The sequence below is a fragment of the Gossypium arboreum genome, chromosome 8 (genome assembly GCF_025698485.1).
Source record: "Gossypium arboreum isolate Shixiya-1 chromosome 8, ASM2569848v2, whole genome shotgun sequence".
Lineage (NCBI taxonomy): Eukaryota > Viridiplantae > Streptophyta > Magnoliopsida > Malvales > Malvaceae > Gossypium > Gossypium arboreum.
Window position 1 is genome coordinate 139,492,480 of NC_069077.1, and position 14,628 is coordinate 139,507,107.

Sequence of the window (14,628 nt, forward strand, 5' to 3'; positions counted from 1 at the left end):
TAGCCCAGCTTGAGAAGATTAGAATTGAAGAACAACAAAAGAAAGATGCTGCAATTTTGCCTTTTCAATCACCTGTTGTTAATGTTAATCCTCATCATCATCATCAGAAACCATCAGCATCATCATCATCAACATCACCATCATGTTTCCCTTTGCCAATCCCAACTTTCCTTCCTTCAAATCAATCATGTTCATCTTTAGCTTCTGCTGATATTTCACCACCGAATTCAACGTTTAGACCACCAAATGGTGATATTGTCAGCACTGCAAACACTGTTCCATTGACCTGCAATAATGGTCAAAATAAAATCTGGGGTTCTTGTGATTATGAGTACAACAACATTGAAAAAGAGTGTTGTGGGTTGGATCCTGGATTGGCTTTTAGGACAAATTTGAGTTTGCCTTATGAATCTGAACCTATTTGGCCTGTACCTTGTTTGATGCAAAGGGCACAACAACAACAACCATTTCAGCAACCTTCTTCTTCATTGGTAAGAACATTGATTTTGTGTTTGTTTATAACTTGTGTCTTTTATTTATGTCTTTTAATTAATTAATGCAGGTGAATTTGTCATCAAGAACTTCATCAACATCTATATTGAATTTTCAAATGGAGCCTCCTTCGAACCAAAGCTATTATGGAAATTGTACACCTTTATTCCCTGAAGATGATAAGGTATATGTATATATATATATATATATAGCCTCAATTTCCGTATCTTTTTTATAGATCCAATGATGCATTATAGTTTTAAATACCTCTTTCCAGCACTCCCATAACATGGTGGTCAAGAATGTTCACCCTATAGATTCCACCCAATTCGAGTCTCTAGTAGAGTAATTGGAAAGTCTAATTTTTAAGGACAATTCCTTGTTAGACGTAATGTGTGTACGTGAGTAGCGTGGATATGTCTTTATTGTATGTGTGAGTACTAACATCTAATTGTACATATCAATTGTTGAAAATTAACTGTCAAAGAAACTCAAAGTTTAGTGCTATTAATTTATGTGTCATCCTTAAGACTTAGCATCTAATAGGGTTGAGATTTATATCTTAGCATTTATACTTTCCTATTCTCAAGGTTTTTTTCTTTTTCTTTTTTGGGTAAAAAAAGGTTTAGAAAGAGAATAGAAGAAGAATTTTAGGATTAAAATTTCAATTTTGTTGAATTACATTTTTTAAAGGTGACAGTGACTGCATGAACTAATTTACATGAATTTTAATATAACAAATTGTAGGTGGTTGGCATGAAGAGATCATATCCCTTCTCTCTAGACAATGCTCCAGGCCCTCCTATATATACTAAATATCCTCCCATTGTTCATTCCATTAATGGACAAGTTGAAGCAGCTTCAAGTAGCAATGGTAGCACATTCAATTTCGAGCCTGGTACCCCGAATTTCAGGTTGTTTTTAATCTTTCATCATTCAAGCACAAAGAACATCGAGGTTTAAGATTCAAATCTTGATTTCCCTTTCATCGTAAACTCAATATTTATCATAATTGATATAGAGTTTCTCTCATGCAACGTTTTCAGGGAAGGACCTTCATGTTCAACTTCAAATATGGAATCAAAGTCCAAGAAAAGCATCAAACAAAATGGGGTCTATGATGGAGATTTTCTCACATTAGCCCCTCCAACAACTACAATGTGTTCAAGCTCAAAATTCAAGCACCCTTCATCAATTTTAACCTATTACAATTGCGAATTGCCTGACCTTGAATCATTAGCATATCAAGTGAGCTTAAACAACAAATTATACCATGTCCATTTCCATTAGTTTTATCAATTTGCTCATATATTTATGTGAATGTGTTAAAAGGCAAGCTTCGATGATTCAATCGTCCGGCAAGGAGGAGCTACCGGATTTAACCAGTCGTATCGACCTTACTATAGCTTCTTACCACCGGCACTGGTGCAAATTGACCAAGCAACTACGATATCGATGGCCAATTGTAAAGGTGGAGAAGTAGAACATGTTGATCTTGATTTGAGGCTATAAATATTTCTTTTTCTGTACAGAATTGCAAATATTGAGATTCAAATTTCAAAAATTATTAAATGTTATGCCTTGATTGTATGATCCAATGAAGCTGTATCTCAGGTATCAAGTTATAAGATGTCTATACAAAATGCATTAACCTCTAACATGGCCCAGACACTGTATTTATATGGTGTATTAGCATTAGGTTAAACTCTGTTATTAGTTCATATAGTTTAAGTTATAGATTTAATCATTGTATTTTAGTTTGATCATTTTAGCCTTTCTATTTTTTAAAATCTGTTAAATTTATTAAGTTTTACTATTTTCGAAATTTAATGCGGGAAATATACTATCATAACTATAATATCATGTTAGCCACTCATTACTCACTAAAAAATCAATTGACGGATTAATGTTCGAAGACTGAAGTTTCAAATTTTGAAAAGTGTGAATATTTAAAATGATCAAATTGAAGAATATGAACTAAATTTACAATTATATACATAGTATAATACTAGTAATTGAAATAATACTAGTAATTGAATTTAACTGTTATTGTTGACTCAAGACTAAAATTTAAAATACGAAAAATATAAGGACTAAAATTGATCAATTCAAAAAGTACAAAAGTTAAAATCAATCGAGTACAAATATTAAATTCATAATTTTCACAAAGTATAGGGACTAATAGCAAAATTTAACATTAATATTATTTGCATTCAGCCCACTACTACATGTGAGCAGTCAATTTATCAAACCCAAAAGGAAAGTAACTAAAAAAGGAAAACACAGCAGCACTCAATGGCCCATTGAACCTAACCTCAAAAGAAACAAACAAAAGATTTGCTAAAGACAAAACATATATTTTTCCTCATCTCCCTCCTTTCATTTTCATTCATTTCATTTCAATGTCACATGCTTTCTTCTCTCTCTCTTCCATTAATCCTCCTCGTACATGTAAATCTTTACAACCCCATCACTTCACCATCAATCAAACAAAAAAACCCTTTTTTTTTCTTATGTTATTTCATTGACTATCAATCAGAAAAAAGAAAGAATCTTTTTCCTTGTGAAATGATGATGTCACAGTGAACCCCCCTAAAACAGATGGATCCAGAGAGATCCCATGGAGGTTCTAGCAGTAGCAGCAGTATGAGTGACCTTTTCATTTGTTTCACTTCAGGTCCTTCTTCTTCTTCTTCTTTTGGTAGGAGATTGATGAGAAGCAATGGTAGCATGAAAGGTGGTCAAGCTTCACCAATGTTCTCTAATGGTAAAAAGAAAAGCTCTGGTTTTGAAAACCCTGAGCCATCTTCCCCTAAGGTAACTTGTATAGGTCAAGTCAGAGTGAAAAGTAAGAAACAAGGCAAAAAGTTTAGAGCTTGTAGATCTAAAAGAACAGGAATGGATCATAACAATGGAAGTAATAATAATAGTCAAGAATGCAAGAAATGGGTGCATTTGCCCTTGACTATTTGTGAAGCATTGAAAGCATTTGGGGCTGAATATTTTTACTGCTTTTTGCCTTCTTGTATGACCAACCAAAGGGAAGATAAACAAGACAAAACAGAAGCAAGATCTGGTGATAATGATGATGATGAAAAGAGGAAAAGTAGTGAGAGACATGCTTTTGAGGATATTGAAATAAATGATGATGAAGATGAAGAAGATGAAGCTAGGTTGAGTATTTCATGTATTCCACCAAAGGATGCATTGTTGTTAACGAGATGCAGATCTGATCCTATAAAAATGGCTGCTTTTGCCAACAAGTTTTTGGATTTAGACCCTAAAAATGAAGAAGAACAAAACCCAGAAGCTGAAACAAATGCAGGTGAAAGCAAAGAATTACAAGGAAATGATGAAGATGCTGACCAGCAAGAATCAACCATAAAGGAACAAACTTTGAATCTACATGGTGAAGAAAATGAAAAAGAAAAGGGCTCAACTTCAATGGTGGAGGAAGAAGAGAAAACCCAAGAAAGATCCGAACTTGAATGCACAGAAGCCATGAAAACTGATCAAGAAGGTGATGAGTCAAAGGAGAGTGAAAGTCAACAGAATTTATTGCCTGACTGTTTGCTGTTAATGATGTGTGAGCCAAAGTTGTCAATGGAGGTATCAAAGGAGACATGGGTGTGTAGTAAGGATTTCATCAGGGAGAAGGAAAAGCAACCATTGGTCAAACAAAAGGTCGTTGACTTTAATAATCCTGTTCCAGTTTCGTTACAGCCACCGTCGTCTTCTTGTTCTTTCTCGGCTGCTCCTCCAACGGCGGCGATTACTACTACAGTTGATGAGAAAGTTGTTGGGGGTAAAGGGTGTGAGCAGTTTGTGCTTACGCGCTGCATGTCAGAGCCGATGATGAGATCATCAGCTAAGCTTGCTTCAAATGGTTGTAAATGGAAGAATGAGCCGACTAAGCTTGGAGTTGGTTTTTGATGAGCCGAACATGGTACATGTTTCTGTGTTTTTTCATTTGGATTTTGTTCATCAGTATTTTGAATTATTCTTTACAATTTTATCACTAGCATTTAGAATAATAAATTAATTAAAAATAATAATATATACCATATTAAAAATTAAATTAAATTATTTGAGTTAGTTGAGAACCATAATTTTAAAATATACAAAATATTTTAAAATAAAATTTTGATTCAACGATAAAATTAATATTTTCAGGCTTAACGATGTCCTCTCAATTTTTTTAAAAAAATAATTAAGCTCTTACTTCTTTTGCACTTACTTAAATTGTCAAAATACATCAAAAAAACTTTTGACAATTAACTTTAACCGTTAACCATTAATTAACTACCCTTACGTTTTTTGAGTTAAAAGTCATCTCGTGTCACAACCATAGCATGACATATGACAAAAATTATAAAATTCTATAAAAATCATGAAAAATAATTATAAAAGATTTTTTTGGTACGTTAATTTTATAATTTCTTTACCTTTTTATAATTTTCTTGTGACTATAAAATTTCATAAATTTTTACAATTTTATATTTAATACTTTTTATATTTTTTTACAATTTTTATAATTTTTTCTAACTTTTAATAAATTTTAACTATTTTTACATTTTTATTAAAATTTAATAATTCTTATAACTTTATTAATTTTTATTTTTATAATTTTTTGTCATATGTCATGTCATGGTAACTTTAACTAAAAAAATTAAAAGCAATTAACTTTAACGGTCAACTATTAAAATTAACGATCAAAAATTATTTTTGACACATTTTAACAATTCAAATACTCATTTGAGTACAAAAAATACAGGACCTTTTTATACATTTTAAAAGTTTTAAGTATCCAATTAAGTAAAAAATAATAAACTTAATTTTTTTTAAAAATTTGAACTCAAACCATATATTACAAATATCATAAATTCAAATCTCATCCATCTACATAGTATAACTCTTAAATCTTTATTCTATATATGTAAAAAGATCTTTTAAATTTTTTAAAAGAATAAATATTGTAAATATAAATCTAGTAAAAATCTATATTTTACTATTTTTGTCGCTATTTTCTTCAGTTTTATTTTATTTTTATTTTATATTAAATCATATAAGATATTGTGTTATTTAACTATTAACTTAACACCTGATTGATATGTAATTAAAATGTTCTGAAGTTTGAAAATCAATTTAGAATAAAGGACATAGTTTGAAGATATAATGTCTACAATATTGAAAGATTATCTCAAAACTTATCAACCCTGAAATTTTGCATTACTTAAATTGAAAATATCAAAGAATAATTCCCAGAAAGCAAAAAGAATGCAGTAAGATAACAAACTCAGCAAATGGCAAACCTCCATATGAATATATATATATAATCATGTGATGGCCATAAGAGAAACATACTTACAGTACTACCCAGAGCTGCAGAAGAAACCTTGGATGATATTTACATGATATATGGGTTATAGCTTCTTCCCAGGAGAAACAAAATTTGGGGAAGCTATTTGAGTAGGAAACTAAGTAACGACCCTTCGAGTCAAGTATGCCTCTCGGAAGAAGATATGATACGCTGTAAAAACCCGAAATCAATCAGCAGGTTGCTTTGTCATTGATATAGACTCTATAAGAGGGCAAAGGCACAACGTTTCGAATTTACAGTGAAAAGAAACTTCTTGACTAGAATCTATAGGAACCATCATTCCATTTCTGTAAACAAATTTTGGATCAAATTCGACTTGTATGTTCGGTGAACTGGTGCCAACAGAGTGACAGCTACATTCCATGGGAATAACTAAACAATTTGCTGAGCTTTTGCAACGGCATCGACTCCTTTCGGGACAGTTCAATAACTTCCTGTTATTTTCATTACTCGGGTTTTCGTCAAATGCCTTGGTGACAGTTGAAAGATGATCCGCAGACAATAACGCAACTGTTTCATAAACATTATCAACTGTCCAATGGCTCTCATCTGATTTCCATTCCTTAAGCAGAACCTTTTGCATCAAACTCAGGAGGGCATGTAGGCAGCCAGAGCAGCATTGATAAAAGCATGTAACTTCTGATTCAGCTGGGAGAACAGTTCCACTTGAAGAGAAATTGGGATCCTTTTCGTGTTCATGATCTTCATGCTCAACATCTTCAGATGTGATACTGATCCTTGTTTCAGAAGCATTAATCTGGCTGCAAGATTTCCCAGAACCAGAGAACTTTGCACCATTCAGTTCATCTGAACTACAGAACCCATTCTTAGAAGGAACAGATTCACTGGGTGCAAATCCATTACATTGTTTAGAAGACCGAGGATCTCCCACAAGGGTAGGATTTATAGTAGTTACTGACTCACTTAGAGCAGGCATTGTCCCGTTTTGCTTGCCTACACAAACCAGCTCATCGACCACAGAATAGTTACGATGCTCCATTGAAATAGTATTACCACTGAGACCTACATTCATTACCGCACCTTCCACTGCAACAACTTTACCCTCATCACTAGGAGTACAATCATCATCTATCTTGTTCGTGTCAATGGAATCTATATTTTGAGCATTTAATTCTCCATCAACCATAGGATTTCTAGTACTTCCAGACACACACAAACTAGGATTTGTGGCAGTCTGCTCATCTACATGTGCAACTGGTATGTCAGCCAGAGTACAATTAAGATGTTCTTCGGAATCAGTATTACCACTGAGGCCTATCCCTTGTATGGCTTCTTCAAAAAGTTTCACTTTTCCATCATTGTCATCCTTTTCTTTCAAGTCAATGAAATCGCTATTTTGCACAGTGGATTCATTAATTTTTGCACCTGGACCTTCAGATTCAGGGAAACTTTTCGGTCCATATTCCTTAATTCTATCTGTATCATTCACATGTATAGAATAATTACCTTGAGATCCCAAAGCATATGGATTGGGGCTTGATGCTTTTATTTGAAGATCCTGATCCAAACTGCAAATGAATCAAATCTCTTGTTAGATTATAATCCATACACATATATGAACCAAGACATATATATGTAATGAGAAAAGTGTACCTCTGCAGTGAATAAACCCAGCTGTTGACTATATCTTCCACATAAGCAACTTGAGACAGGATATGAACATACTGACATCTGTCTTTTCCAGTATTAACTTTTGCATTAATCCACCCAACTAGTAGCTCAAGAACCTTCCGCACCTCAGAGGAAACTTCTCTGAGTGATGTATATAAGCCTCTGTATGCTGATAAACCAACGGCAACCAGACCTCTGACCAAACCAAATTTCTCTTTGCTTTTAATGTTGCTGGACCCACAAGTTGCCTTGCCAGATGAGTTGGTGGGACGAATGATACAAGAGTTGAAAGGCCAGCCCTTCCAAGGACCACCTATTTCTGCAGAAGGACCTTCTTTAAGTTTCGATGTCACCCAGCAAAGCTCTGCAAAATGAGGGCATCGCAAAATCTGATACCCAAATGAAGTTATTGCCAGCATCAAGCTTGATTTGCCCTTCAAATTTTTACTGCTGGTTGGTGGTGTCGGCACCGTAACAGACAAATCACCATGAGGGTGTGATCCAACTTCACAAGCCAAACCATGAGATGTATTATCATTTTCTGTAGCTGCACTAGTTTGGACAGAATTTTTTCTTTTGGGACCTTCATGGACATGAGATCTTTGATGAATCAAGTGAACGAAAGATTGAAGGAGATCTCTTGATAACTCTGCAGCAGATAGTTTAACAACCATATCATGGTCGAAATCCCTGCCAAGATGCACAGTAAATCTGGGTACTGCATGCCCTAATGTAGTTTTCCGATTGCAATTTGGTAGATCACTCCTAAAAAATTCCCTTATCCTATCAGGGAGCTCCAGATAGGGAGTTTCAGAAGTAGCCTGTTTGGAGATAAGAAGCCCTAAGCCTTAGACATGCTTGCAAAGAAATTTACGATTAAACAAGGATCAGCTCAAAATACTAACAAGTTCATAACAATTGGCTTCATAATATCCTAAACCAAGTAAAAGGACCAAGCATGAAGTTTCAAGCACCATGTTTCAAGTTTGTATTTTAGTTTGATAAGTCAATCTATTCATGTCAAGTTTGCAGAGAACGAGCTCTACCTAATACCTTTCTCCAATGCAGTTATGTCAACTCTAAAGTTTATCTGAATCAATCAGCTTAAAAAACTGATAAGCAGTAACTATCAAATTAACCTCTACTGTAAAATGGAAGAAGTTCTACTAGATAGCAAGTAGAAAAAGTGCTAATATGTCCCATCTGACACTAGACAAATCAAAGCAACCAAGGAATTGTTGAAGAAAATAGAAATAAGAAAATCAGATATCCAGAGCAAAGCAAAAACTACTTTCATTACAAAGCTCCACAAGTAGAGCCTAGATACTCAAGCAACCAAAAAAAAAAGAGTATTAGATCTTGCAAATAAGTAAAATGAAAATAACTCGTACCAGAATTATCAACGATGTAGACACACAAATAGATTCCACTTGCTCAACAAATGAGCTCCAGGCACATGAGATGCTATGAACAGCAGCTGTATCCTCTCCTGTTTCTGCCAGCTCAGATTGTTGCTGAGAGGATCCATTTTCCTTTTCAACAAATTGAGGATCTTCCTCCATTGGTGCTTGATGTAATGTTGAAGAGGAATTGCTCTCCTCAGCAACTTGGTAAATGGTCTCCACAGCCCACAAATCTATTCTTGGCATAAACACTACACTTGATCCCAGGCTTGCACATTTCACTGCCAATGAATTTGTAGTTTGTAAGGATTTCCCAATGAACAAGATCAACTAAACCTTTAGTCAAACATCACAAAAGAAATTGCTTTTGAGTTTAAAACACGTGGTGTGAAAGGATAGAATAAAAGCAGAAAACATGACACAAGAAGCTGAGTAGTTGCCATACATGCTCTTGAAACCCCTTACACACCACTAAGCTACCAACTAGAAGAGGGAAAAGAATGATAAAGAAATATTCCTAGATTACAGAATCACTAAGTAGCCTGAACCATGACCCAAGAAGCATAGATGGCGAAAAGGTGCATCAAAATAGTATATCTCATGTTAATTAAAGAACAAACAGGAATTACTGAAGAAATAATTCTGCCTAGAACATCAAGATGAAGTATGAGGAACATACTCAAAATTTGAGTTACTCCTTGAATTAAGTCACCATGCCCTTCTTGTGCAATTGTAGCCAAATCAACTTTATGTATTTCAACATTCCCAACAAAACAGTGAAGAAGACAGGAAGCAAGATGCTTTTGGCCAGACCCTGGACAACCAGCAATTAATATTCGAAACCCTCTTTTCCTGGTTGAAGTCAAATAGGTACTTCGTGACAAACTGGAGCGTGTGCTGCCATTATGCACTATTGAATGTTCAAACTTGCCAACATCATCACTAATATCACCTACGGATGCATCATAATCAGCAAAGCTAGTCTTTCCAATTAGCATTCCAGCACATGATAGCCTACTTACTATCTGCTTAACAACCTGTCCTTCTTGAAGAAGATCACGAACATGGGACCACCAATGATCCTTGGGCAGTCCCCTTTCATGCAATGTGGAAACAATTGCACTCTCAATCACAGCACCACTTTCAGAAAGAAGGGGTGGCAACCAGAGGCGCTCATCCAAACGTAGAGAAAGAAGCAAATCAGATAATGGTTCTACCAGACAAGGAACGAGATGAGCAGGAAGAGGAGAGGCAACTAAATCTTGAGCAGCCATTCCTGCTTCTCTGCGCGAGCAAGGAGGTGGAGAACATGACAACGCTTCCAACCAATCCCTTTCCTCAACTTTGAAAGTGGGAAGAGGAACACGTTTAGCACCCAGAACTTTCTGTTCAGCAGCAGACAATATTTCCTGCAAAGGAAAATTCCTCTTCAGAGCAATAACAGCTGTTTGAGTACAAAGGGCCTGCAAATCTGCACCAGCAAACCCTACAGTCTTTCTTGCAACCCATTTCAGCAAAGAGCCAGTAACTGGTTTTGGCCATTTTTGAGTATGAAGTTCAAGGATTGCAGCCCTGTCCTCCATTGATGGCAGTGGAAAATAAATTTCTCGATCAAATCTCCCTGGCCTCCTCAATGCAGGATCAACAGCATCAGGGCGATTTGTTGCACCTATCACCACCACTGAGCCTCGGGACTTTAAACCATCCATCAGAGAAAGCAATGTGGACACAACTGAACTATGTGTCTGATCTTGCTGCCTTGTCCGTCTAGGTGCTAAGCCATCTATCTCATCAAAGAATATGATTGAAGGTTGACATTTCTCAGCGACCTGGAACAAGAGCCTCAGCTGACGTTCAGCATCACCAACATATTTCCCTAAGCAGTCAGCACCTTTGCGGGCAAAATATGCAATTCGTTTATCCCCACGAGCACAAGAACCAATCAATGCTCGCACTACAAGAGTTTTACCTGTTCCAGGATAGCCATGCAAAAGAACACCTCTGGGTGGTGTAAGCCCCAGATTATCAAAGAACTCAGGATACAACAGCGGTAAGATGACAACTTCCTTCATGCAACGGATAACATCCTGCAAGCCAGCAACAGATTCCCAACCCTCAAAAGATTTTCCACTGTCAGACTCTGAACCTCCAATATAGACAGGTGCTATTCTTAACAAATCCCGATGAAGTCTCTTGCCCTCCCGTTTCAAGAACTCTTCATCCTCACCACAATTCTCCAACCATTTTTCTTCTGCTTCAATATCCTTTCGCCACGCATCATTTGATTCTTTCCTCATTTCCAACTTCATTTTCTTAGCTTTCATTTTCTTTATCTTAGCTAAATATTGAATACCATGAGGTTGAAAAAGATGTCGATGATCAGTGCAGGCTATGAGAAACTTGCGATGATCAAATATACACCCATTAGCCCTTGCACAAGGCTGCAAAAAATAGAATGCTATTGATAAGAAAGTAATATGGACATCTTCATTTGTCTCTAATGAAAACTGAAGCAAGAGAAGGGGAGGCTGTACTGAGGGAGATTCTTTGGAAAAAAGATATCAAGAAACATACCAAGTGGTATGTTTTTGGACATCGATCAACACGACATCCAATTGTTGCTCCAGGCCTCCCACATCTGGTGCACTTTAATGCTCTTCCTCTACAAAGTGCTGCCCTAACATTTTTTAAGTGACCCAAGCCAGCAAAATAAACCTACAAAAAGGAACATTAGAAAAAAGGGGATATATATGCAAACAGAGAGAGTGAATATTGTTAAAAGGGGAAGTTTCACAATGGAATGGACAACAAGCTATGGTACAAGACCATGGTGTATCAAAAGCCCAAAGAAGCTACAGTAACAATAGTGGACGTCCAAAATACCTATAAAATCCTAGAGCTTATTGAGGAGGAAACAATAGTTGATAAAATCAGCATAATATGTGTAAATGCATATATGTGCATACTCAAAAATATCACGAAAAGGCAATTAATAAGCTCAAAAAAGAGGTGGAAAATAAAGCTCACCTCAGGACTCCATACAGCACACTGTTGATGAACCCAGATTCGAGCAATACCATAACGATCATTTGTAGGACCCAGGAGACGACCAAGCCACCCAGGTTCATCACCAAACCCATCCCAAATGTCATAGTTAGGTTCCTCAGAAGCTGAAGAGCTGTATGCTTCATTTTCACTATCACCAGCATCATGAACCAGCTTCTTTGGTGGTTTGCCATCAGTTGCACCACCACACAAACCACACCTCCTCCCTTGTTTGATTCGTGGCTTGCTAATTGTCTCAGCAGCTGTTTGATTTGACTCTTCTACCTTCATATCACTTTTATGCTCCAAAGTTTTTTTAGGAACCTTAAACAATCCATTATCTTTTGCATCATGAACACAACAATCTTCAACTTCCTCTGCAACATTATGTACTTCTATAACATCCTCTCCATTTGCTCCTTCATCCTGACATTTGAACTGTTGAACTTGTTCTTCCGCCGGCTCCATGCTTTCAATTAATTCAATTACCTTAGCATTTTCTTGGTCAATGTAGCCCTCATCCAATTTCATACAATTTGATACTTCTCTATGTTCTTTGTTAATCACCTCAACCAGATTGCCATCCAACCTCTCCTCATTTCTCTGACTTATTTCATTCTCTACAACAGCTGTACCTTCCACAACCTCATCCTCATTATTTTCACTCATTTCACTTTCAAAAGCAGACACACCCTCCACTACTCCATCACCTCTAATTCCTCCTTTTTCCACCTCTCTTTCTTCTTCCTCGCAACAAATATCAACCTTCACTTCACTCCCTGAACCACTAGCCGCCTTAACCCTCCCCAGCCTCTTGGATTTAACAACCACCATTTCCCTATCACTCATTTGACCCTCCTCTTCCATTTCGTCCTCCTCCTCATCATCATCATCATTTTCATCCTCCTCCCCCTCCTCCTCGTCCTCCTCATTCCCACCTACATCCTCAAAAAGCTTCCTGCTACTAGACAGAACTCTGTCCTCCATCTTCACTTTGACACTCGCATTCCTTCTCCTTGTCCTCAACCTTGACGTCCAACTCCCCAGAGTCAGTACCTCCCTCATCCGTTCCTCCTCCTCCTCCTTCACACTTCCTAACCTCCTCTTACCCCGACCAGACCTCCCACTCTTCCCAACCTTTTGCCTTTTCTTCGGAGGCCTAGGTGACACATCCAAAATAACAGGCGCTCTCCTGACCCGTGAGCTCCTACGGAGTTCCAAATCCACACTCTCTGGCCCTTCAACATCATCCCCCTTATTTCCTTCTCTATGGTTCCTATTATACTCTTCTTCACATATTGCATCTAATCTCTTACGCTTCGTTTGAAGCCTAGTACCCGTTTTTTTCCCACAACCCCTCTGTTTCGATGAAGAAACCGAGGTCGGTGTTAATTGCATGACCACCAACCCCCCACAAGTTAATATGTAAAACCTCTAATTTATATACCAAAATATTCCTAAACTTCCATAAAACATTGCATATAGTATTAATCGAAAAGATTTAGGCAAATGAGTATTCAACTAATGATCCATATTTCAGTTTTCCCAATTGGGTGCTTCTATAAACCGATGATATTTGAAGACAGATACAAATCGTTGGAACTCGGTACTTAACTCACCAGGGCGTACGCTGAATTGGATCGTTCCGTACTGAAAATCGAAAATAAAGCGAAACCCATTAACTACAATCGCTTAGAAACCAATTTAGTAGAAAATCATTTGCAGTTTGAGGGGCTTCAAGTTTTGGGTTTCTTTTCAGGTGAAGGATGAGACTTAGGGCATAAGGTTTTAGAGAAGGGAAAATACTAAAGCATTTTATACTAGTGAAATTTTTTGTTCTATTAATCTTCACGCGCCTGAAAAGGTAGTGAATTAAATTAAATTAAATTTATAATTATTATAAAAATTAATAATTTACATTATAAAAATTAATAATATTCCATTATTAATTTAAATTCTATACATTAAAAATTAATATAAATATATTTTAAATATGTGAATATATCAAATTTTATATAGAACAAATATTATATGTGAATTTTATAAATATATAACACTTTATATTTTAAAACGACTATATATTTTACTCAATTGAATTAAAATCACGAGTAAATTCAACATTAACTTAATTAGGTATTAATAAAAATTGATTATTTTATAAAATAAATTGTATTATTTTAAAGGTGTTTTGTCATTTTATATATTTTATATAGACAAATATACACGTATCAAAACCTTATTTATTATTTATATCAATTTCTATAAAAGATCTCAAGATCTTTAAAAAACAAAAAAATCTCTATTTTATTAAATTGTTACATAATTTTAACCATAAAAAATTCACATTTTCAAAAAATCCAAAAAAAAGTAAATTTGATTTATTTTTATAATAAAAATATTTAAAATTATATCAAATTAAAATTTTCAAATCACATTTTATATTTATTTATTTATTTATTTATTATTTGATCAAAGAGGCCATTTTGGATTGTTAATTAAATAGGAGTGGGAACGTACGCGTTTGATTGATGAGTGGGGATATTTGTAAAATCAGTTATTTTTCTTTTTTATTTTTTTTAATTTTTGCTACCAGAAAGGAAGAATTGCCGCCAAAAATATTAGATTTGTTTTTGATAGAAAATACCAAAAAGTAGGGGAAATATGTAGGTCAAAATA

The 14,628-nt window shown here is 35.4% G+C and overlaps 2 protein-coding genes across 2 annotated transcripts; one reads left to right on the forward strand and one right to left on the reverse strand.

Moving 5' to 3' along the window:
- Positions 1-2,625: 2,625 nt before the first annotated feature.
- LOC108469003 (uncharacterized) lies at positions 2,626-4,502 on the forward strand. The gene has a single exon (XM_017769877.2). The coding sequence runs from the start codon at positions 3,094-3,096 to the stop codon at positions 4,423-4,425; it is 1,332 nt and encodes a 443-aa protein (XP_017625366.1). The 5' UTR covers positions 2,626-3,093; the 3' UTR covers positions 4,426-4,502.
- A 1,185-nt stretch (positions 4,503-5,687) lies between these two features.
- On the reverse strand, positions 5,688-13,788 carry LOC108469876 (uncharacterized). Its single transcript, XM_017770960.2, has 6 exons — positions 11,935-13,788; positions 11,482-11,622; positions 9,587-11,348; positions 8,896-9,188; positions 7,487-8,325; positions 5,688-7,401 (listed from the first exon to the last, which is right to left on the reverse strand). The coding sequence occupies exons 1-6, from the start codon at positions 13,348-13,350 to the stop codon at positions 6,039-6,041; spliced, it is 5,814 nt and encodes a 1,937-aa protein (XP_017626449.1). The 5' UTR covers positions 13,351-13,788; the 3' UTR covers positions 5,688-6,038.
- Between the last annotated feature and the right edge of the window lie 840 nt (positions 13,789-14,628).

What these genes read in the sequence shown, in the direction of transcription:
- LOC108469003 (XM_017769877.2), top strand. Translation starts at nt 3,094, where the DNA reads ATGGATCCAGAGAGATCCCATGGAGGTTCTAGCAGTAGCAGCAGTATG.
- LOC108469876 (XM_017770960.2), bottom strand. Translation starts at nt 13,350, where the DNA reads ATGCAATTAACACCGACCTCGGTTTCTTCATCGAAACAGAGGGGTTGT. An exon ending in AGGAGTAACTCAAATTTTGA is followed by an intron (nt 9,189 to 9,586) that starts GTATGTTCCTCA and finishes ATTCATTGGCAG; the next exon opens with TGAAATGTGCAAGCCTGGGA. An exon ending in CTACATCGTTGATAATTCTG is followed by an intron (nt 8,326 to 8,895) that starts GTACGAGTTATT and finishes ATCTCCAAACAG; the next exon opens with GCTACTTCTGAAACTCCCTA.